General features: G+C 51.9%; 1 protein-coding gene across 1 annotated transcript in view; it reads left to right on the plus strand.

Annotated features, from left to right (window-relative positions):
- utp6 (UTP6 small subunit processome component) overlaps nt 1–23740 on the plus strand; it is a 39352-nt gene extending 15612 nt beyond the window's left edge. The window contains exons 9-19 of the mRNA XM_078225884.1: nt 3386–3455; nt 5666–5750; nt 8715–8893; nt 9376–9455; nt 9551–9628; nt 11298–11477; nt 15410–15490; nt 15571–15680; nt 21558–21624; nt 21946–22018; nt 23036–23740. Coding sequence (XP_078082010.1) covers nt 3386–3455; nt 5666–5750; nt 8715–8893; nt 9376–9455; nt 9551–9628; nt 11298–11477; nt 15410–15490; nt 15571–15680; nt 21558–21624; nt 21946–22018; nt 23036–23235 — 1203 coding nt within the window. The 3' untranslated portion in view covers nt 23236–23740. The remainder of the gene's footprint in view (nt 1–3385; nt 3456–5665; nt 5751–8714; nt 8894–9375; nt 9456–9550; nt 9629–11297; nt 11478–15409; nt 15491–15570; nt 15681–21557; nt 21625–21945; nt 22019–23035) is intronic.
- Nucleotides 23741–25126: the final 1386 nt, after the last annotated feature.

Here is a 25126-nt window from a genome sequence, read left to right on the forward strand (position 1 = left end):
TGTCATCGGCAAACTTACCAACCCATCCCTCCACTTCCTCATCCAGGTCATTTATGAAAATGACAAACAGCAAGGGTCCCAGAACAGATCCCTGGGGCACACCACTGGTGACCGACCTCCAATTAGAAAAAGACCCATCTATACACACTCTCTGCCTCCTTTGGGCAAGCCAGTTCTGGATCCACAGGGCAGCAGCCCCTTGGATCCCATGCCCTCTCACTTTTTCTAGAAGCCTTGCATGGGGGACCTTATCGAACGCCTTGCTAAAAATCCATATAAACCACATCTACCGCTTTCCCTTCGTCAATGTGTTTAGTCACATTTTCGAAGAACTCCACCAAGCTCGTAAGGCACGATCTGCCTTTGACAAAGCCGTGCTGAGTATTCTTGAGCATACTAAACCTCTCTAAATGCTGATAAATCCTGTCCCTCAGGATCTTCTCCATCAGCTTACCAACCACTGAGGTTAGACTCACCGGTCGGTAATTTCCTGGGCTATCCCTATTCCCCTTCTTGAAAATAGGAACCATATCCGCAATCCTCCGGCACTTCTCCCGTCTCCATCGACGACGCAAAGATCATCGCCAGAGGCTCTGCAATCTCTTCCCTCGCCTCCCACAGTAACCTGGGGTACATCCCATCCGGCGACTTATCTATCTTGATGCCATTCAAAGATTCCAGCACAACCTCTTTGTTAAAGCCCACATACTCAATCTTTTTAGTCCACCGCACACCCGCAGTACATCCACCCAGGTCCTTCTCTGTGAAAACCGAGGCAAAATACTCATTAAGCACCTCTGCCATTTCTACTGGTTCCGTACAGATTTTCCCGCCTTCACCTTTTATAGGTCCTATTCCTTCACGTCTCATCCTTTTACTTTTCACATATTTATAAAACGCCTTAGGGTTCTCCTTAATCCTACCTGCCAAAGCCTTCTCGTGACCCCTTCTGGCTCTCCTAATTTCCTCCTTTAGTCCCTTCCTACAAGCCGTATACTCATCTAGATCCCTATCTTTGCCAAGCTCTCTGAACCTTTTGTACGCTTTCCTTTTCTTCTCGGCTAGGTCCCGCACCGCTTTCCTGCACCACGGTTCCTTTAACCTACCAACTCCTCCCTGTCTGCTCGGAACGTTGTCCTGTAAAACCCTAGACAGACATTCCTTGAAAAACTGCCACCTCTCTTCAGTACATTTCCCCGAGAATACCTCCTTCCAATTTACTCCTCTAATTTGCTGCCTTATGTCTTCATATTTCCCCTTACTCCATATAAACGCTTTCCGAGCTTGCCTGATCCTCTCTTTTTCCAATGCAAGCCTAAAGGAGATAAAGTTATGATCGCTATCCCCAAGATGCTCTCCCACTGAGAGATCTGACACCTGTCCAGGTTCATTGGTCAGTATCAGATCAAGTACAGCCTCTCCTCTTGTAGGCTTGTCCACATGCTGTGTCAGGAAACCCTCCTGAACACACCTAACGAACTCCTCCCCATCCAATCCCCTTACCCTAGGGATATTCCAATCTATGTTTGGGAAATTAAAGTCTCCCATCACAACAACTCTGCTATTACTGCATGTCTCCAGGATCTGTTTCCCTATCTGCTCCCCCACCTCCCTGCTACTATTGGGCGGCCTATAGAAAACTCCCAGCAAAGTGATCGACCCCTTCCCACTCCGAACTTCCACCCACAGAGACTCTGTAGACAATCCCTCCACAGCATACACCTTCTCTACAGCTGTGACACTATCCCTGATCAGCAGTGCCACTCCACCCCCTCTCTTGCCTCCCTCCCTGTCCTTCCTGAAACATCTGAATCCCGGCACCTGGAGTATCCAGTCCTGTCCCTGAGACATCCAAGTCTCCGTAATGGCCACCACATCACACTTCCAGGCATCGATCCACGCTCTGAGCTCATCCCCTTTATTCACTATACTCCTGGCATTAAAGTAAACACATCTCAATCCTTTGGTCTGAGCTCTCCCCTTCTCTATCCCCCGTCCATCCTCCCTCTTGCACTGTCTATAACCCTTCTCTGTTTGCGAGCTAACTTCCTCGCCCCCAGTCTCCTCGTCTCGATCCCCTCCCCCCAACCTATCTAGTTTACAACTCTCCCAAGTAGCCTTAGCCAACCTTCCCGCCAGGATATTGGTCCCCCTGGGATTCAAGTGCCACCCGTGTTTTGTGTACAGGTCACACCTGCCCCTAAAGAGGTCCCAATGGTCCAGGAACCTGAATCCCTGCCCCCTGCACCAGTCCCTCAGCCACACATTCATCCTCCACCTCACTCCATTCCTGTCCTCACCTTCCCGTGGCAGCAATCCTGAGATTACTACCTTTGCTTTCCTCCTTCTCAGCTGTCTCCCTAATTCCCTATACTCTCTTTTCATGACCCCTTCCCCCTTCTTACCCACATCAGCGGTACCAATATGTACCGCTACCTCCGGCTCCTCTCCCTCCCTCCCTCCCACCTCAGGATTCCTGGGACTCGCCCAGCGACATCCTGGATCCCAGCCCCAGGGAGGCAGACCACCATCCGAGACTCCCGTCTGCCTGCGCAAAAACGCCTGTCCGACCCCCTTAGTGTCGAGTCCCCGATTAAGAACATAAGAACATAAGAAATAGGAGCAGGAGTAGGCCATCTAGCCCCTCGAGCCTGCCCCGCCATTCAATAAGATCATGGCTGATCTGACGTGGATCAGTACCACTTACCCGCCTGATCCCCATAACCCTTAATTCCCTTACCGCTCAGGAATCCATCCATCCGCGCTTTAAACATATTCAGCGAGGTAGCCTCCACCACCTCAGTGGGCAGAGAATTCCAGAGATTCACCACCCTCTGGGAGAAGAAGTTCCTCCTCAACTCTGTCTTAAACCGACCCCCCTTTATTTTGAGGCTGTGTCCTCTAGTTTTAACTTCCTTACTAAGTGGAAAGAATCTCTCCGCCTCCACCCTATCCAGCCCCCGCATTATCTTATAAGTCTCCATAAGATCCCCCCTCATCCTTCTAAACTCCAACGAGTACAAACCCAATCTCCTCAGCCTCTCCTCATAATCCAAACCCCTCATCTCCGGTATCAACCTGGTGAACCTTCTCATCGCCTTCCTCCTCTTTTCCTTAGCCCTGTGAGTTACAGGGCCGGACTCCACTCCGGAGACACGGCCACTGCTGCTTCCCCATGTTTGTGGATGTGGCTTAACTTTGAATAGAATGTGTTTTTAGTGAATGTCGGGCACTCCCTTGATGCAAAGGGACAGAGTGACAATCAGTAAGTGTGTGTGGTGTTGGGGGAGTGTCTACACTCATTGACAGAGTCACTTCACCCCCCTGCCCCATCGCTTTGTAACTGGCAGTCACACTAAGCCTTTCCTCTGCTCATTGTCTCCAGGCTGAGACAGAGATTGTCCGGGGAGAGTTAGCTCAAGTTGTGTACAAGAACGCCATCCAGAAAGTCCCTGGTAAGTGAATGCTCCAAACTGACCCTGTTCACACTCACTCTGGGTATGTGGGAGATGTGTTCACACTCACTCTGGGTATGTGGGGGATGGGTGAGATCCAAAATGAATATTTCTCTTCAGTATTTATGTGTTCGCATGCTGGGTATTTGGGAATGTGTTCACACGCTGGGTATTTGGGAATGTGTTCACACGCTGGGTATTTGGGAATGTGTTCACACGCTGGGTATATGGGAATGTGTTCACACGCTGGGTATTTGGGAATGTGTTCACACGCTGGGTATATGGGAATGTGTTCACACGCTGGGTATATGGGAATGTGTTCACACGCTGGGTATATGGGAATGTGTTCACGCGCTGGGTATATGGGAATGTGTTCACACGCTGGGTATATGGGAATGTGTTCACACGCTGGGTATATGGGAATGTGTTCACACGCTGGGTATATGGGAATGTGTTCACACGCTGGGTATATGGGAATGTGTTCACACGCTGGGTATATGGGAATGTGTTCACACGCTGGGTATTTGGGAATGTGTTCGCGCGCTGGGTATTTGGGAATGTGTTCACACGCTGGGTATATGGGAATGTGTTCACACGCTGGGTATATGGGAATGTGTTCACACGCTGGGTATATGGGAATGTGTTCACACGCTGGGTATATGGGAATGTGTTCACACGCTGGGTATATGGGAATGTGTTCACACGCTGGGTATATGGGAATGTGTTCACACGCTGGGTATATGGGAATGTGTTCACACGCTGGGTATTTGGGAATGTGTTCACACGCTGGGTATTTGGGAATGTGTTCACACGCTGGGTATATGGGAATGTGTTCACACGCTGGGTATATGGGAATGTGTTCACACGCTGGGTATATGGGAATGTGTTCACACGCTGGGTATATGGGAATGTGTTCACACGCTGGGTATTTGGGAATGTGTTCACACGCTGGGTATATGGGAATGTGTTCACACGCTGGGTATATGGGAATGTGTTCACACGCTGGGTATATGGGAATGTGTTCACACGCTGGGTATTTGGGAATGTGTTCACACGCTGGGTATTTGGGAATGTGTTCACACGCTGGGTATATGGGAATGTGTTCACGCGCTGGGTATTTGGGAATGTGTTCACGCGCTGGGTATATGGGAATGTGTTCACACGCTGGGTATATGGGAATGTGTTCACACGCTGGGTATTTGGGAATGTGTTCACACGCTGGGTATATGGGAATGTGTTCACACGCTGGGTATATGGGAATGTGTTCACACGCTGGGTATATGGGAATGTGTTCACACGCTGGGTATTTGGGAATGTGTTCACACGCTGGGTATTTGGGAATGTGTTCACACGCTGGGTATATGGGAATGTGTTCACGCGCTGGGTATTTGGGAATGTGTTCACGCGCTGGGTATATGGGAATGTGTTCACACGCTGGGTATATGGGAATGTGTTCACACGCTGGGTATATGGGAATGTGTTCACACGCTGGGTATATGGGAATGTGTTCACACGCTGGGTATTTGGGAATGTGTTCACACGCTGGGTATATGGGAATGTGTTCACACGCTGGGTATATGGGAATGTGTTCACACGCTGGGTATATGGGAATGTGTTCACACGCTGGGTATATGGGAATGTGTTCACACGCTGGGTATTTGGGAATGTGTTCGCGCACTGGGTATATGGGAATGTGTTCACACGCTGGGTATATGGGAATGTGTTCACACGCTGGGTATATGGGAATGTGTTCACACGCTGGGTATATGGGAATGTGTTCACACGCTGGGTATATGGGAATGTGTTCACACGCTGGGTATATGGGAATGTGTTCACACGCTGGGTATTTGGGAATGTGTTCACACGCTGGGTATTTGGGAATGTGTTCACACGCTGGGTATATGGGAATGTGTTCACACGCTGGGTATATGGGAATGTGTTCACACGCTGGGTATATGGGAATGTGTTCACACGCTGGGTATATGGGAATGTGTTCACACGCTGGGTATATGGGAATGTGTTCACACGCTGGGTATTTGGGAATGTGTTCGCGCACTGGGTATATGGGAATGTGTTCACACGCTGGGTATATGGGAATGTGTTCACACGCTGGGTATATGGGAATGTGTTCACACGCTGGGTATATGGGAATGTGTTCACACGCTGGGTATACGGGGTGCTGCTCTTTACGCTCTTGTATTTGTGCACAGGAAATGCTGAATTCCACCTGTCGTTCTGGACGGTTGCAGCACTCTTCAACTTCACACAGGATCTTCAGAAAACGATTGTGGAGGAGTGAGTGTGGCCGTGAAGAGAGTGGGGGTGCCGTGGCCTTGTCCCAGGGGTTGAAGAGGGGGTGCATGTGGTGTTGCTGCATCTCATGGATGGGGAATGGCCTTGCCTGAGGGGTGGGCAATTGGGTGGGGAGATCAGGTCAAAGAAACATCGAAGATAGGAGCAGGAGGAGGCCATTCGGCCCTTCTAGCCTGCTCCGCCATTCATTACGATCGTGGCTGATCATCCAACTCAGTAGCCTAATCCTGCTTTCTCCTCATAACCTTTGATCCCATTCACCCCAAGTGCCATATCCAGCCGCCTCTTGAATACACTGTGTTTTGGCATCAACTACTTCCTGTGGTAATGAACTCCACAGACTCACCACTCTTTGGGTGAAGAAATGTCTCCTCACCTCCGTCCTAAATGGTCTACCCTGAATCCTCAGACTGTGACCCCTGGTTCTGGACTCCCCCACCATCGGGAATATCCTCCCTGCATCTACCCTGTCTGGACCTGTTAGAAATTTATAAGTCTCTATGAGATCCCCCATCATTCGTCTGAACTCCAGTGAAAACAATCCTAACCTAGTCAATCTCTCCTCACACATCAGTCCCGCCATCCCCGGAATCAGCCTGGTAAACCTTCACTGTAATTATAGACCGGTGAGCTTGACGTCTGTGGTAGGGAAATTGTTGGAGAAGATTCTTAGAGATAAAATATATGCGCATTTAGAACTGAATAATCTCATTAGCGATAGACAGCATGGTTTTGTACGAGGGAGGTCATGCCTCACAAATTTGGTTGAGTTTTTTGATGAGGTGACAAAAATGATTGACATGGGAAGGGCCGTGGATGTCGTCTATATGGATTTTAGTAAAGCGTTTGACAAAGTCCCTCATGGCAGGCTGGTGCAAAAGGTTAAATCTCACGGGATCAAAGGTGAGCTAGCTAGATGGGTGGAGAACTGGCTTAGCCATAGAAGACAGAGGGTAGCAGTGGAGGGGTCTTTTTCCGGTTGGAGGTCTGTGACTAGTGGTGTTCCGCAGGGCTCTGTACTGGGACCTCTGCTGTTTGTGATATATATAAATGATTTGGAGGAAGATGTAGCTGGTGTGATCAGTAAGTTTGCGGACGACACAAAGATTGCTGGAGTTGCGGGTAGTGATGAACATTGTCAGAGAATACAGCAGGATATAGATAGGCTGGAACATTGGGCAGAGAAATGGCAGATGGAATTTAATCCAGATAAATGCAAAGTGATGCATTTCGACAGATCTAATGTAAGGGGGAGCTATACAATAAATGGCAGAACCATCAGGAGTATAGACACACAGAGGGACCTGGGTGTACAAGTCCACAGATCCTTAAAGGTGGCAGCACAGGTGGAGAGGGTGGTGAAGAAGGCATATGGCATGCTTACCTTTATTGGACGGGGCATAGAATATAAAAGTTGGCATATGATGTTGCAGCTGTATAGAACGATGGTTCGGCCACATTTGGAATACTGCGTCCAGTTCTGGTCGCCACACTACCAGAAGGACGTGGAGGCTTTGGAGAGAGTACAGAAAAGGTTTACCAGGATGTTGCCTGGTATGGAGGGTCTTGGCTATGAGGAGAGATTGGGTAAACTGGGGATGTTCTCCCTGGAAAGACGGAGGATGAGGGGCGACCTAATAGAGGTGTACGAAATTATGAAGGGCATAGATAGGGTGAACAGTGGGAAGCTTTTCCCCAGGTCGGAGGTGACGAACACAAGGGGTCACGGGTTCAAGGTGAGGGGGGCAAGTTTCAACACAGATGTCAGGGGGACGTATTTTACACAGAGGGTGGTGAGGGCCTGGAATGCACTGCCAAGCAAGGTGATTGAGGCGGACACGCTGGGATCGTTTAAGACTTATCTAGATAACCACATGAACAGACTGGGAATAGAGGGATACAAAAGAATGGTCTAGTGGGTACATGAGCAGTGCAGGCTTGGAGGGCCGAAGGGCCTGTTCCTGTGCTGTATTGTTCTTTGTTCTTTGCATTCCCTCGAGAGCAAGAACATCCTTCCTCAGAAAAGGAGACCAAAACTGCACACAATACTCTAGGTGTGGCCTCACCAAGGCCCTGTATAATTGCAACAACACATCCCTGCTCCTGTACTCGAAACCTCTCGCAATGAAGGCCAACATACCATTTGCCGTTACCACCTGCATGCTTACCTTCAGCGACTGGTGCACAAGGACACCCAGGTCCCGCTGCACACTCCCCTTTCCCAATTTACAGCCATTCAGGTAGTAATCTGCCACCTTGTTTTTGCTTCCAAAGTGAATAACCTCACATTTATCCAAATTATACTGCATCTGCCATTGATTTGCCCACTCACCCAACCTGTCTAGATCATTCTGAAGGATCTCTGCATCCTCGTCACAGTTCACCCTCCCACCCAACTTGGTCTCACCTGCAAACTTTGAGATGTTACATTTTGTTCCCTCATCCAAATCATTAATATATATTGTGAATAGCTGGGGTCCCAGCACCGATCCCTGTGGCATCCCACTGGTTACTGCCTGCCAATTTGAAAAGCACCCACTAATTCCTACTCTTTGTTTCCTCTCTGCCAACCAGTTTTCTATCCATCTCAATGCACTTCCCCCAACCCCATGTGCTTTAATCTTGCACAATAATCTCTTGTGCGGGACTTTGTCAAACGCTTTCTGAAAGTCCAAATATACCACATCGACTGGCTCCCCCTTGTCAACTCTACTAGTTACATCTTCAAAGAATTCCAGCAGATTTGTCAAGCATGATTTCCCCTTCATAAATCCATGCTGACTCTGTCTGATCCTGCCACTGCTTTCTCAATGCTCTGCTATAAAGTCCTTGATAATGGATTTGAGAATTTTCCCCACTGCCAATGTTAGGCTTGTGCGTGGGGGTGTGGGTGGAGCTGGGGGTGGGGGCGGCTATGCCACACTCTGACTAACCTTGTGTCTTTAGTCTCCAGGCTCTGCACAAAAACCATGCACTAACCTGGGACTTCCTGGCCCGCCGGGAGCTGGCCACCCAGTCACTGCCAAAGGCAGAGTGCTCCAAACAGACGAAAGCTTCTGATATCATTCACCAAGAGGAGCGATGCTGCGCTGTATATGAAGAAGCTGTTGTTGCTGTGCCAACAGGTCAGTGCACATCCCCATCCAATTGGGCTGTGAGTGAGGGGGATTGACTGGGAGACCGAGGGGGAAGGGAGGCAGTGAGGAGGACAAGGACAGAGCAGGAGGAGGGGGGAGGGGTGTGTGGGGGCGCAGGGGGGAGGGGCAGGGAGTGAGGGGAAAGGGAGGGACTGGGAAGGACAAGGAGAGACTGGGGGAAGGAAGAGGACTGGAAACGGTGAGGGTGGGGAGCGGGGGGGAGAGAGAGAGGGTGGGGACTGGGGGGAGGGGTGAGGGGGTGTGGGAGAAGTTGAGGGAGATGTGAAAGGACCCAGGTGGGTCAAGGGGAGGGAAGAGTGAAGGATGTTTTATATGTGAATTGGATCGTTCCACCTGCGATTCCCATTTACACAGCATTCTGGGGCTTTGAGAGCGGCTATTTGCTGCTGTTTTCTTGCTGCTTCTCTCTGGCAGCTGACCTCGACTAATTTCCTCTTTATTGATTACAGAGGAAGTTTGGAAAGTTTACATCACGTTCTGTCTGGAGAGGTGTAAACGGAAAACTAACAATGAGGTCCTTCGAAAGAAGGTGAGGGTGAAGGGCTGAGACCCCTGTCCATCCAACTGCAGCTCCAACTTACCGAGTGCTGTCCTGATCTGATGCTCTCTCTCCTTATGTTTCAGAGACTCGACAAGTTGCTATCTGTGTTTGACAGAGCCAGTGAATCCTCACTCTTACCCCAGGCTCTCTACAAACAGTGGGTAAGATTCACAAAATCCTGCACAGACCACAGCTGCTGCTTGGCAAAGACTAGCACCCGAATATTTAAGGGTGTGTGGAATTTAGGAAGGACAGGGAGTGAGGGAAAGGTGGAGGGATAGCTCTGTTAATTAAGGATATCACTGGTACAGTTGAGAGAGATTCTGGAGATTAAGATGTTCAGTTTGAGTCAGAAGGTGAGTTCATGCGGTTTTTTGAAGGAGTCGTATGCGTTGGATTAAGGGGAACCTGTAGACGAGTGTATTTGGCTTTCCAGAAAGCATTTGATAAGTGCCACATCAAAGATTATTGTGGAAAATAAAACCTTGTGGTGAAGAGAGTAATGTATTGGCCTGGATAGAGGATTGGCTGGCTGGTTAACAGGAAATAGAGAGTTGGCAAAAGTTGTAGATTTTCTGGTTGGCAGGGCATGTTGCGAGGTGTGCCACAGGGATCAATGCTGTGCCCACAACTTTCTACAATTTATATAAATGACTGGATGAAGGGACTGAAGCTGTGGTTGCTAAATTAGCTACAACCAAAGATAGGGAAGTAAATTGTGAAGACAATATAGGCAGGCTGCAAAGGAACATCGATAACTGAGTGGCAAAGATCTGACTAATGGAGCATAACGTGGACAAACGTGAAGTTGTCCATTTATCTATAGGCTATTATCAGCAAGGTGAGAGATTGCAGAGGTCGGAAGGACACTTTGTGTGTTATACATTCAGTACAGATATTGACTAACAAAACAAGGGAGTCAGCTAAACTTTTACAAATCTCTGGTTCGGTGTCAGCTGAAGAACTGTATCCAATCCTGGGCACCATATGTTATGAATAATGGAAAGGCCTTGGAGAGGGTATGAGGAGGTTGACAAGAATGGTACAAGCGAATGAGAGACAGACTGGAGATAATGGGATTAAACTCTGAGGATGGGAGTAATCAATCGAGTAGTTAAGGAGAAAGTGTTCCTTCCGAGATGCGTTATCAATCCGCGGAGGTCAGAGATATAAATAATTAACAAAGGAACAGGAGGGAAAGCTTTAGTGAAGCAGAGATGCTGTTATAGAGGGGGCGTGTTGATCGCTGTCTGTATGCTGGAGTTTTACTGAACTGAACAGGCCTGTCCCATTATTCCCCAGCCTCACAGTGAAGAGGAAGAGGCTGCTGGTTCTGGCTGGCGTGCGGGGGGCTGCTGGTTCTGGCTGGCGTGCGGGGGCTGCTGGTTCTGGCTGGCGTGCGGGGGGGCTGCTGGTTCTGGCTGGCGTGCGGGGGGCTGCTGGTTCTGGCTGGCGTGCGGGGGGGCTGCTGGTTCTGGCTGGCGTGCGGGGGGGCTGCTGGTTCTGGCTGGCGTGCGGGGGCTGCTGGTTCTGGCTGGCGTGCAGGGGGGCTGCTGGTTCTGGCTGGCGTGCGGGGGGTTGCTGGTTCTGGCTGGCGTGCGGGGGAGGCTGCTGGTTCTGGCTGGCGTGCGGGGGGGCTGCTGGTTCTGGCTGGCGTGCGGGGGCTGCTGGTTCTGGCTGGCGTGCAGGGGGGCTGCTGGTTCTGGCTGGCGTGCGGGGGGGTTGCTGGTTCTGGCTGGCGTGCGGGGGAGGCTGCTGGTTCTGGCTGGCGTGCGGGGGGGCTGCTGGTTCTGTGTGAGCAATGATTTAACTATTTCTTTGCTGTTGTAGATTCGGTTGTTGGTGGATGTTGGTGATGTTGAGAAAGCTGTTCGAGTTGTCATGGCTTTGAGCAGTAGTTTTGGACCCTCGGTGGAGATGTGGCAAAGCAGCTTGGCGTTACTGATGGAGCTGCAGAACACAGATGTCAGCCTGCTTTTCCAAGAGGCTTTCCGGCAGGTTCCACCCTCTGTGAGTTGTCTATTTAGGATCCCATGGTGTAAGCGTGTGTCGGTGATTGGTGTGGTTACAGTAACTGGCAGCACTGGTGCTGCGTCCAGTGGGATTGACCGATTCGGAGCATTGTTACAGTCAGTGAGTTAACATTATGAGGAGGCAATGGGCTAGTGGTATTATCATTAGACTATTAATCCTAAACTCCGCTAAGGTTCTGGGGACCCGGGTTCGAATCCCGTCGCGGCAGATGGTGGAATTTGAATTCACTAATAAAAAATCTGGAATTAAGAATCTACTGATGACAATGACGCCATTGTCAATTGTCTGAAAACCCCATCTGGTTCACTAATATCCTTTAGGGAAGGAAATCTGCTGTCCTTACCTGGTCTGGCCTACATGTTTTTCCAGAAAAACACCCTTCCACCACTACTCCCTGTCTCCTATGGGCGTGGTTTTTCTTGTGTGTGAAGATAGTGATTCGTACCGAACCCTTTCCGATGCCATCTCAAAGTTTTGATCTGATTGGAATGCTTTCGATGCTCGGCCTGAAGTCTCTCTTCTGGCTCCTTCCCCAAGATCCATTTTCTGTGGATTCTTCTTGTCTTCTCCCTTTCTTTACGTTTCTTTCAGTTCCGTTTGTGTTTCTCAGCCTCTCAGCTGCAGCCACACTGAAACCTGATTCCTGCATCTTGTATATTTTAACAGAGAACAGTACAGCACAGGAACAGGCCCTTCGGCCCACAATGTTGTGCCAAACATGACGCCAAATTAAACGAATCCCTTCTGCCTGCCCTTGCTCCATATCCTTCTATTCAATGCATATTCAGTAGTGGGAACTTGTGTGTGGAGTCAGTAGAGATAGGCGAGGTGATGAATGAATACTTTTCTTCAGTGTTCACCAAGGAGAGGGGCCATGTTTTTGAGGAAGAGAAGGTGTTACAGGCTAATAGGCTGGAGGAAATAGATGTTCGGAGGGAGGATGTACTAGCAGTTTTGAATAAACTGAAGGTCGATAAGTCCCCTGGGCCTGATGAAATATATCCTAGGATTCTTTGGGAGGCAAGGGATGAGATTGCAGAGCCTTTGGCTTTGATCTTTGGGTCCTCACTGTCCACGAGGATGGTGCCAGAGGACTGGAGAGTGGCGAATGTTGTTCCTCTGTTTAAGAAAGGAATAGAAATGACCCTGGTAATTATAGACTGGTTAGTCTTACTTCGGTGGTTGGTAAATTGATGGAAAAGGTCCTTAGGGAAGGGATTTACGACCATTTAGAAAGATGCGGATTAATCCGGGATAGTCAGCACGGATTCGTGAAGGGCAAGTCGTGCCTCTCAAATTTGATTGAATTTTTAGTAAGGCGTTTGATAAGGTCCCCCATGGTCGGCTTATGATGAAAGTGAGGAGGTGTGGGATAGAGGGAAAGTTGGCCGATTGGATAGGTAACTGGCTGTCTGATCGAAGACAGAGAGTGGTGGTGGATGGAAAATTTTCGGATTGGAGGCAGGTTGCTAGCGGAGTGCCACAGGGATCAGTGCTTGGTCCTCTGCTCTTTGTGATTTTTATTAATGACTTAGAGGAGGGGGCTGAAGGGTGGATCAGTAAATTTGCTGATGACACCAAGATTGGTGGAGTCGTGGATGAGGTGGAGGGCTGTTGTAGACTGCAAAGAGACATAGATAGGATGCAAAGCTGGGCTGAAAAATGGCAAATGGAGTTTAACCCTGATAAATGTGAGGTGATTCATTTTGGTAGGACTAATTTAAATGTGGATTACAGGGTCAAAGGTAGGGTTCTGAAGACTGTGGAGGAACAGAGAGATCTTGGGGTCCATATCCACAGATCTCTAAAGGTTGCCACTCAAGTGGATAGAGCTGTGAAGAAGGCCTATAGTGTGTTAGTTTTTATTAACAGGGGGTTGGAGTTTAAGAGCCATGGGGTTATGCTGCAACTGTACAGGACCTTGGTGAGACCACATTTGGAATATTGTGTGCAGTTCTGGTCACCTCACTATAAGAAGGATGTGGAAGCGCTGGAAAGAGTGCAGAGGAGATTTACCAGGATGCTGCCTGGTTTGGAGGGTAGGTCTTGTGAGGAAAAGTTGAGGGAGCTAGGGCTGTTCTCTCTGGAGCGGAGGAGGCTGAGGGGAGACTTAATAGAGGTTTATAAAATGATGAAGGGGATAGATAGAGTGAACGTTCAAAGACTATTTCCTCGGGTGGATGGAGCTATTACAAGGGAGCATAACTATAGGGTTCGTGGTGGGAGATATAGGAAGGATATCAGAGGTAGGTTCTTTACGCAGAGAGTGGTTGGGGTGTGGAATGGACTGCCTGCAGTGATAGTGGAGTCAGACACTTTAGGAACATTTAAGCGGCTATAGGATAGGCACATGGAGCACACCAGGATGATAGGGAGTGGGATAGCTTGATCTTGGTTTCAGATAAAGCTCGGCACAACATGGTGGGCCGAAGGGCCTGTACTGTTCTATGTTCTATTCATGTGCTTATCTAAAAGCCCCTTAAATGCCCCTGTTGTATCTGCTTCCACCACCACCCCTGGCAGCGCGGTCCAGACACCTGCCACTCTCTGTGTTAAAACCCTGTCCCTCACATCTCCGCTGAACTTTCCCCCTCTCGCCTGAAGTGCGTGCCCCCTAATATTAGACATTTCAACTCTGGGGAAAAAGATTCTGACTGTCAACCCTATCTATGCTTCTCATAATTTTATATTCTTCTATCAGGCCTCCCCACAGCCTCCGCAGCTCCAGAGAAAACAACCCGAGTTTGTCCAGCCTCTCTTTACATAGCTCATCCCCTCTAATCCAGGCAGCACCCTGGTAAACCTCTCCTGCACCCTCTCCAAAGCTTCCACATCCTTCCTGTAATGTGGCGATCAGAATTGAATGCAATACTCTAAGTGCGGCCTAACCAAAGTTTTATAAAGCTGCAACATAACATCCTGACTCTTGTACTCAATGCCCCAGCCAATAAAGGCAAGCATTCCAATAGGCCTTCTTTACCACCCTATCTACTTGTGTGGCCACTTTCAGGGAGTTATGGACTTGAACCCCAAGCTCCGTCTGTACATCAATGCTGTTCAGATTCTGCCATTAACTGTATACTTACCCTTAACATCCCAAAGTGCAGCACCTCACACCCGCCCGGTTTAAATGCCATCTGCTATTCCTCCACCCGTGTCTGCAACTGATTTATATCCTGCTGTATCCTTTGACAACCTTCTACACTGTCCATAACTCCACCTATCTTTGTGTGGTCTCAAACTTACTAACCCACCCATTTACTTTTTCATCCAAATCATTTATATATCTCTCAAACAGCAGAGGTCCCAGTTCGGATCCCTGTGGAACACCACTAGTCACGGACCTCCAGCCAGAAAAACACCCTTCCACCACTACTCCCTGTCTCCTATGGGCGAACCAATTCTGAATCTAAGAGGCCAGGTCACCATGATTTCATGCATCTGAATCTTCTGGATGAGCCTAGCGTGAGAGACCTGCCGATTCTTTTTCCAAGGCCACGACCTTGGTTGCTGGTTTTGTGGAAATCATAGAATTATAGAATCCTACAGTGCAGAAGGAGGCCATTCGGTCCATCGAGTCTGCACCGACCACAATCCCACCCAGGCCCTATCCCCATAACGCCATGCATCTACCCTGCTAATCCCTCTGATACTAAGGGGCAATTTAGCACGGCCAATGCACCTAACCAGCACGTCTTTAGACTGTGGGAGGAAACCCACGCAGACACGGGGAGAAAGTGCAAACTCCACCCAGACAGTGACCCGAGCCAGGTATTGAACCCAGGACCCTGGTGCTGTGAAGCAGCAGCGCTAACCACTGTGCTACCCAGGAAATACCTGGCATTGAGTTTTGATCTTTGCAGCTTCACACTTGCTCTGATTTTTGTCTCTCTCCCTCTCTGTGACAGGACTGTTTGCCGCTATGGCTGCTCCAGCTGCAGTGGAGTGAAGGTGCCAGCAGTATAAGTGAGACAGACACTCTCTATCAGGTAGGTAACTCTGACCTTGGCTTTCTGCACGCGGCTGTATAAAGGAGTGACTCTGACTGGATCTATCTGTTAATCCACAGCGTGCGATCCAAGTTCCGGTCCCAGCCATCTCTGTGAGTGTGAAAGAGAGATACCTCGACTGGGCCTTGAAGACAGGAGGCTATAAGAAAGCGCGGAAAGTGTTCACTAGGTAACAGCTGAGTGTAGTTAATATATAACCAACTCCAGCACCGAAAACCCGAATCCCCCAAAGGTTTGACCACTGCAGAGAATTAGTGAAATTATAATCTGTGTGATCTGAACCCCATCCCAATGAAAGGACCAGTGATTGGGGAGAGCGGTCAGTGTGTGATTGGGGAGAACGGTCAGTGTCAGTGTGATTGGGGAGAGCGGTCAGTGCCAGTGTGATTGGGGAGAGCGGTCAGCGTCTGTGACTGGGGAGAGCGGTCAGCGTCTGTGTGATTGGGGAGAGCGGTCAGTGTCTGTGTGATTGGGGAGAGCGGTCAGTGTCTGTGTGATTGGGGAGAGCGGTCAGTGTCTGGGTGACTGGGGAGAGCGGTCAGTGTCTGGGTGACTGGGGAGAGCGGTCAGTGTCTGGGTGACTGGGGAGAGCGGTCAGTGTCTGGGTGACTGGGGAGAGCGGTCAGTGTCTGTGTGACTGGGGAGAGCGGTCAGTGTCTGGGTGACTGGGGAGAGCGGTCAGTGTCTGGGTGACTGGGGAGAGCGGTCAGTGTCTGGGTGACTGGGGAGAGCGGTCAGTGTCTGGGTGACTGGGGAGAGCGGTCAGTGTCTGGGTGACTGGGGAGAGCGGTCAGTGTCTGGGTGACTGGGGAGAGCGGTCAGTGTCTGGGTGACTGGGGAGAGCGGTCAGTGTCTGGGTGACTGGGGAGAGCGGTCAGTGTCTGGGTGACTGGGGAGAGCGGTCAGTGTCTGGGATTGGACAGAGCGGTCAGTGTCTGGGTGACTGGGGAGAGCGGTCAGTGTCTGACTGGGGAGAGCGGTCAGTGTCTGTGTGACTGGGGAGAGCGGTCAGTGTCTGTGTGACTGGGGAGAGCGGTCAGTGTCTGTGTGACTGGGGAGAGCGGTCAGTGTCTGGGTGACTGGGGAGAGCGGTCAGTGTCTGGGTGACTGGGGAGAGCGGTCAGTGTCTGGGTGACTGGGGAGAGCGGTCAGTGTCTGGGTGACTGGGGAGAGCGGTCAGTGTCTGTGTGACTGGGGAGAGCGGTCAGTGTCTGTGTGACTGGGGAGAGCGGTCAGTGTCTGTGTGACTGGGGAGAGCGGTCAGTGTCTGTGTGACTGGGGAGAGCGGTCAGTGTCTGGGTGACTGGGGAGAGCGGTCAGTGTCTGGGTGACTGGGGAGAGCGGTCAGTGTCTGGGATTGGACAGAGCGGTCAGTGACTGGGGAGAGCGGTCAGTGTCTGTGATTGGGGAGAGCGGTCAGTGTCTGTGATTGGGGAGAGCGGTCAGTGTCTGGGTGACTGGGGAGAGCGGTCAGTGTCTGGGTGACTGGGGAGAGCGGTCAGTGTCTGGGTGACTGGGGAGAGCGGTCAGTGTCTGGGTGACTGGGGAGAGCGGTCAGTGTCTGTGTGACTGGGGAGAGCGGTCAGTGTCTGGGTGACTGGGGAGAGCGGTCAGTGTCTGGGTGACTGGGGTGAGCGGTCAGTGTCTGTGACTGGGGAGAGCGGTCAGTGTCTGGGTGACTGGGGAGAGCGGTCAGTGTCTGGGTGACTGGGGAGAGCGGTCAGTGTCTGGGTGACTGGGGAGAGCGGTCAGTGTCTGGGTGACTGGGGAGAGCGGTCAGTGTCTGGGTGACTGGGGAGAGCGGTCAGTGTCTGGGTGACTGGGGAGAGCGGTCAGTGTCTGGGTGACTGGGGAGAGCGGTCAGTGTCTGGGTGACTGGGGAGAGCGGTCAGTGTCTGTGTGACTGGGGAGAGCGGTCAGTGTCTGTGTGATTGGGGAGAGCGGTCAGCGTCTGTGTGATTGGGGAGAGCGGTCAGCGTCTGTGATTGTGGAGAGTGGTCAGTGTCTGGGATTGGACAGAGCGGTCAGCGTGTGTGTGACTGGGGAGAGCGGTCAGTGTCTGACTGGGGAGAGCAGTCAGTGTCTGTGTGATTGGGGAGAGCGATCAGTGTCTGGGTGACTGGGGAGAGCGGTCAGTGTCTGTGTGACTGGGGAGAGCGGTCAGTGTCTGTGTGACTGGGGGGAGCGGTCAGTGTCTGGGATTGGACAGAGCGGTCAGTGTCTGGGTGACTGGGGAGAGCGGTCAGTGTCTGTGACTGGGGAGAGCGGTCAGTGTCAGTGTGACTGGGGAGAGCGGTCAGTGTCAGTGTGACTGGGGAGAGCGGTCAGTGTCTGTGTGACTGGGGAGAGCGGTCAGTGTCTGTGTGACTGGGGAGAGCGGTCAGTGTCTGGGTGACTGGGGAGAGCGGTCAGTGTCTGGGTGACTGGGGAGAGCGGTCAGTGTCTGGGTGACTGGGGAGAGCGGTCAGTGTCTGGGTGACTGGGGAGAGCGGTCAGTGTCTGTGTGACTGGGGAGAGCGGTCAGTGTCTGTGTGACTGGGGAGAGCGGTCAGTGTCTGGGTGACTGGGGAGAGCGGTCAGTGTCTGGGTGACTGGGGAGAGCGGTCAGTGTCTGGGATTGGACAGAGCGGTCAGTGTCTGGGTGACTGGGGAGAGCGGTCAGTGTCTGTGATTGGGGAGAGCGGTCAGTGTCTGGGTGACTGGGGAGAGCGGTCAGTGTCTGGGTGACTGGGGAGAGCGGTCAGTGTCTGGGTGACTGGGGAGAGCGGTCAGTGTCTGGGTGACTGGGGAGAGCGGTCAGTGTCTGGGTGACTGGGGAGAGCGGTCAGTGTCTGGGTGACTGGGGAGAGCGGTCAGTGTCTGGGTGACTGGGGAGAGCGGTCAGTGTCTGGGTGACTGGGGAGAGCGGTCAGTGTCTGGGTGACTGGGGAGAGCGGTCAGTGTCTGGGATTGGACAGAGCGGTCAGTGTCTGGGTGACTGGGGAGAGCGGTCAGTGTCTGTGTGACTGGGGAGAGCGGTCAGTGTCTGTGTGACTGGGGAGAGCGGTCAGTGTCTGTGTGACTGGGGAGAGCGGTCAGTGTCTGTGTGACTGGGGAGAGCGGTCAGTGTCTGGGTGACTGGGGAGAGCGGTCAGTGTCTGGGTGACTGGGGAGAGCGGTCAGTGTCTGGGTGACTGGGGAGAGCGGTCAGTGTCTGGGTGACTGGGGAGAGCGGTCAGTGTCTGTGTGACTGGGGAGAGCGGTCAGTGTCTGTGTGACTGGGGAGAGCGGTCAGTGTCTGGGTGACTGGGGAGAGCGGTCAGTGTCTGGGTGACTGGGGAGAGCGGTCAGTGTCTGGGATTGGACAGAGCGGTCAGTGACTGGGGAGAGCGGTCAGTGTCTGTGACTGGGGAGAGCGGTCAGTGTCTGTGATTGGGGAGAGCGGTCAGTGTCTGTGATTGGGGAGAGCGGTCAGTGTCTGGGTGACTGGGGAGAGCGGTCAGTGTCTGGGTGACTGGGGAGAGCGGTCAGTGTCTGGGTGACTGGGGAGAGCGGTCAGTGTCTGGGTGACTGGGGAGAGCGGTCAGTGTCTGTGTGACTGGGGAGAGCGGTCAGTGTCTGGGTGACTGGGGAGAGCGGTCAGTGTCTGGGTGTCTGGGGAGAGCGGTCAGTGTCTGGGTGACTGGGGTGAGCGGTCAGTGTCTGTGACTGGGGAGAGCGGTCAGTGTCTGGGTGACTGGGGAGAGCGGTCAGTGTCTGGGTGACTGGGGAGAGCGGTCAGTGTCTGGGTGACTGGGGAGAGCGGTCAGTGTCTGGGTGACTGGGGAGAGCGGTCAGTGTCTGTGTGACTGGGGAGAGCGGTCAGTGTCTGTGTGACTGGGGAGAGCGGTCAGTGTCTGTGTGACTGGGGAGAGCGGTCAGTGTCTGTGTGACTGGGGAGAGCGGTCAGTGTCTGTGTGACTGGGGAGAGCGGTCAGTGTCTGGGTGACTGGGGAGAGCGGTCAGTGTCTGGGTGACTGGGGAGAGCGGTCAGTGTCTGGGTGACTGGGGTGAGCGGTCAGTGTCTGTGATTGGGGAGAGCGGTCAGTGTCTGGGATTGGACAGAGCGGTCAGTGACTGGGGAGAGCGGTCAGTGTCTGGGTGACTGGGGAGAGCGGTCAGTGTCTGGGATTGGACAGAGCGGTCAGTGTCTGGGATTGGACAGAGCGGTCAGTGTCTGGGTGACTGGGGAGAGCGGTCAGTGTCTGGGTGACTGGGGAGAGCGGTCAGTGTCTGGGTGACTGGGGAGAGCGGTCAGTGTCTGTGATTGGGGAGAGCAGTCAGTGTCTGGGTGACTGGGGAGAGCGGTCAGTGTCTGTGATTGGGGAGAGCGGTCAGTGTCTGGGATTGGACAGAGCGGTCAGTGTCTGGGTGACTGGGGTGAGCGGTCAGTGTCTGTGATTGGGGAGAGCGGTCAGTGTCTGGGTGACTGGGGAGAGCGGTCAGTGTCTGGTGGGGATGCAGATTTGTGAGTTTATGTTCAGTCACCCATCATACTTTTACCAAACAGGAATCTTTCGATCTCGATTGTGGAAGCTCCTGTGAGCTGCCAGCATCTGGGGCGGGGGGATTCTGGATTTCCATTTCACTTTGTGTGAGAAAGTGCGTCCTGACATCAGCCCGGGTTCAATGTTCTTGTTACGGGCGACAGGCGCACAGACAGATAGAAAGCCTTGCATTGATATTGTGCTTCTCACACCCGGCTAACATGTGGGAGCTTCAAACCGGCAGTGAAGTGGCTTCGAGCTTGTGGCCACGGCGGTAACGTACAAAAGCTGCAGACTATCGGTACACAGCACTGATCCCACTGTGAGATAATCACCCATTAATACATTTGTTGGGTCTGATTGATGGATTAATATTGTCCAAGACACCAGGAATAACTCTTCAAAATACTGCACAGATCCTTTTAAATCTACCCAAGCAAACCTAGGTTTTAGGATGCAATCAAAAGACAGCATTGCGGCACTCCCTCAGTACTGACCCTCTGACAGTGCGGCACTCCCTCAGTACTGACCCTCTGACAGTGCAGCACTCCCTCAGCCCTGACCCTCTGACAGTGCGGCACTCCCTCAGTACCGACCCTCTGACAGTGCAGCACTCCCTCAGCCCTGACCCTCTGACATTGTAGCACTCCCTCAGTACTGACCCTCTGACAGTGCGGCACTCCCTCAGTACTGACCCTCTGACAGTGCGGCACTCCCTCAGTACTGACCCTCTGACAGTGCGGCACTCCCTCAGCACTGACCCTCTGACAGTGCGGCACTCCCTCAGTACTGACCCTCTGACAGTGCGGCACTCCCTCAGCACTGACCCTCTGACAGTGCGGCACTCCCTCAGTACTGACCCTCTGACAGTGCGGCACTCCCTCAGTACTGACCCTCTGACAGTGCGGCACTCCCTCAGTACTGACCCTCTGACAGTGCGGCACTCCCTCAGTACTGACCCTCTGACAGTGCGGCACTCCCTCAGTACTGACCCTCTGACAGTGCGGCACTCCCTCAGCACTGACCCTCTGACAGTGCAGCACTCCCTCAGTACTGACCCTCTGACAGTGCGGCACTCCCTCAGCACTGACCCTCTGACAGTGCGGCACTCCCTCAGTACTGACCCTCTGACAGTGCGGCACTTCCTCAGCACTGACCCTCTGACAGTGCGGCACTCCCTCAGCACTGACCCTCTGACAGTGCGGCACTCCCTCAGTACTGACCCTCTGACAGTGCAGCCATCCCTCAGCCCTGACCCTCTGACCGTGCGGCGCTCCCTCAGGACTGTCCAACTTTATCATGGTGGAATTACTGAGACTAACTTCAACGAAAGGGGGAATTGGCTGAGGAGTTGGGAGTTGCAAAGGTGGAAGGATGCTGGCAGAGGAGTGGGAATCGAGTGGAATGTTTCGGTTTGAGATCAGCAGCACTGCACTGAACGGACTCATGCTCTAAGTTGCCACGTCCTTACCTGGAAATATTGCTGCTCTGATTGCTCCCGATGATGATACGTCACATCTTTCTTTTCTGTTTTCTTTCAGTCTCCGTGAAAACAGACCTTTTTCTTTAGAATTTTTCAAGAAAATGATAGAGATTGAAAAGGAACAGGTGAGTTAATGGATACCAGAGCAGAGTTAGAAACTCAACCATTGGCAGCCCCCTCACCCACCCTGGCAGAGCTCGGACCAGTGAGCCTGGGATTGTGTTTGTGTGTGTGGGGGGATGGGGGTGGTGTATGTGTGGGGTGGGGGGTGGGCGGTTTGTGCGTGGCGGGGGGAGGGGGGGTGCATGCGTGGTGTCGGGGGGGCTGATTCCTGACTGGGGAATCCGGGATAGTTGGGTACTTGCCCTGTGTCTGGGTGAGGTTTTGGTTTCTTGCTGCTTCTCCTGCCTTGGTTCGGAATGTTGAATGTCTGTTTTCTCCTTCAGGAATGCAGCAAAATTCAACGTCTGCGGGAATGTTACGAGCTGGCACTCCGGGAATTTGGATCTTCAAATGCCGGTAGGAATCTTAAAACTGGTTCTTCAGGAACAAGTACCATGACATTAAAAACTGTAGGAAATAGACTCTAAACGGCACAGTGGGTTAGCACTGCTACCTCACAGCACCAGGGACCCGGGGCGGCACGGTGACATAGTGGGTTAGCACTGCTGCCTCAGAGCACCAGGGACCCGGGTTCAATTCCCGGCTTGGGTCACTGTCTGTGCGGAGTCTGCACGTTCTTCCCGTGTCTGCGTGGGTTTCCTCCGGATGCTCTGGTTTCCTCCCACAGTCCGAAAGACGTACTGGTTAGGGTGCATTGATCTGAAAAAGTGCCGGACTGTGGCGACTAGGGGAATTTCACAGTAACTTCACTGCAGTGTTAATGTAAGCCCACTTGTGACTAATAAATATAAACTTTTAAACTTTATAAACTAGGCATAATTTCATCACAAGGTTAGATACAGAGTAAAGCTCCCTCTACACTGTCCCCATCAAACACTCCCAGGACAGGTACAGCACGGGGTTAGATACAGAGTAAAGCTCCCTCTACACTGTCCCCCATCAAACACTCCCAGGACAGGTACAGCACGGGGTTAGATACAGAGTAAAGCTCCCTCTACACTGTCCCCATCAAACACTCCCAGGACAGGTACAGCACGGGGTTAGATACAGAGTAAAGCTCCCTCTACACTGTCCCCATCAAACACTCCCAGGACAGGTACAGCACGGGGTTAGATACAGAGTAAATCTTCCTGTTAAGGCACATTTAGTTCTTCTGCTGTTGACTGTAATGGGAGTGGGGGGAGGTTTTTTTGTGGGGAAGTTACAGTGAGTTGTGGCAGTTCAGGAAGCTGTGTGGAGTGCGTGGGTGACATAAATCTATTGCAGAACAGTGTGTGTGTGGAGAGGATGCTTGCTGATGTTAACTGTGATTTAAACTGGCTGGTTGATGTGAGCGTGGAGAGATTGTTGGTAATTCTGGTAGCATGAGGCATTATCACTGATTGGATTAATCATGCAGCTTTGTGCCCGCAGACCTGTGGCTGGAATATATCGTGGAGGAGTGGGAACACCCAAAGGGCAGAGCTGAGCTGACGGGACAGATTCACTGGAGAGCCATGAAAATGCTGTCTGGGCTGGAACTGGAAAGCTTTGTGTCCCAATACACACTACTGCAGACCGGAAACCTTCTCCAGCACCTCCCTCAGAACAAATCTCAGCCTGGGAGCCAGTAAATGCATCCTGCTGCATTCTCTCCAGTTGCCGTGTTTATTTAAAATATTGTTTAAATTCCAGAATGTCTTCAGGATTTGTGGTGTTAGTTTGTGCCTAACTCCCAGGACAGAATTCCCTTGTCCTTGTCCACTGAGGAGTATTGAGTGACCTACAAGAGGGAAGAGGAGTTGTTTGCACTTCCTAAACTTGGCCAATAATGTCTTTGATGTAATGATGATGTATTTGTGCAGTTATCAGCAAGATCCCAATCGGAATAAATCCCGGTTCCTGTGGGAAGCTTCTAATTGTAGCTGGAAGGTTTGAGTTGAGGAAAATGGGTTGTATTCGGGTGATGAATGTTCACAAGTTTGCTGCAGTTTAGCGTTGATGTGATTCTGTTCAACAGCTCGTGTCTGCCACTGGCCCCACCTCCCATACGGTGCCCCGGGATGCTGCTGCCTTTGTGTGTGGAGGGGGGGGGAGTGTGTGGGTGTGTGTTGGGGTTTGGGGGGGGGGGGGGGGAGTGTGTGTGGGTGTGTGTTGGGGTTTGGGGGGGGGGAGTGTGTGGGTGTGTGTTGGGGTTTGGGGGGGGGGAGTGTGTGGGTGTGTGTTGGGGTTTGGGGGGGGGGGGGGAGTGTGTGGGTGTGTGTTGGGGGGGGGGGGAGTGTGTGGGTGTTTGTTGGGGTTTGGGGGGGGGGGAGTGTGTGGGTGTGTGTTTGGGGGGGGGAGTGTGTGGGTGTTTGTTGGGGTTTGGGGGGGGGGGAGTGTGTGGGTGTGTGTTGGGGTTTGGGGGGGGGAGTGTGTGGGTGTGTGTTGGGGTTTGGGGGGGGGAGTGTGTGGGTGTGTGTTGGGGTTTGGGGGGGGGAGTGTGTGGGTGTGTGTTGGGGGGGGGGGAGTGTGTGGGTGTTTGTTGGGGTTTGGGGGGGGGAGTGTGTGGGTGTGTGTTTGGGGGGGGGGAGTGTGTGGGTGTTTGTTGGGGTTTGGGGGGGGGGTGTGGGTGGACTGATGTGGCAGAGACTGGAGCAGTCATATTCAGTCAAAATCTGAAAACATGGCGTTCATTTCTGATGCTGAGGTTTCATGAGATTGATGCTGTTTTCTTTATCTTTCACTCCCATTCTTTCTCTCTCTCCCCCTCTCTCTCACTCCCTCTCCCTCCCTGTCCCCCTCCCCCCTCTCTCTTTCCCTCTCCTTGTCTCTATTTCTCTCTCTCTCTCCCTCAGCTTCTGCCAGTTTAGGTTTTCTTTATAACAGCTGAATAAAGAGCAGTTTTTTCCAAGCTGCAAGTGTTTTTTTTAAGTTTTGTGTCCAAACAGCAGAAGTAAGTTAAGCCAGCGATGTGCAGCCCTGGAGAGCGGGTGGTAACAAAGTGACGCGACAGTGCTGCAGAGTAAGGGGAGAACGACAGATTTCCAGCTCTTAGAACATTGATCATTTTTATCACATTGTTTAGGTGGAAGGAGAGTTCCTCCTTTGAGCATCATGGAGGAAGTGGGATCTGGGTCAGTGGAATATGGTGACCTCTTGTTTTAAACATTTAATTGTGAGACATGGGTGTCGCTGGCTGGGCCAGTATTTATTGCCCATCCCTAGTTACCCTTGAGAAGGTGGTGGTGAGCTGCCTTCTTGAATCGCTGCAGTCCGTGTGCTGTGGATTCACCCACAATGCCGTTAGGGAGGGAATTCCAGGATTTTGACCCAGCGACTGCGAAGGAACAGCGATATATTTCCAAGTCAGGATGGTGAGTGGCTTGGAGGGGAACACGCAGATGATATTGCCATGTATCTGCTGCCCTTGTTCGAGATGGAAGTGGTCATGGGATTTGATTTAATTTATTGTCACAAGTATTGGTATACAGTGAAAAGCATTGTTTCTTGTGCACTATACAGAAAAAGTGTTCCATTCATAGG

The sequence above is a fragment of the Mustelus asterias genome, chromosome 12, assembly GCF_964213995.1.
Source record: "Mustelus asterias chromosome 12, sMusAst1.hap1.1, whole genome shotgun sequence".
NCBI lineage: Eukaryota > Metazoa > Chordata > Chondrichthyes > Carcharhiniformes > Triakidae > Mustelus > Mustelus asterias.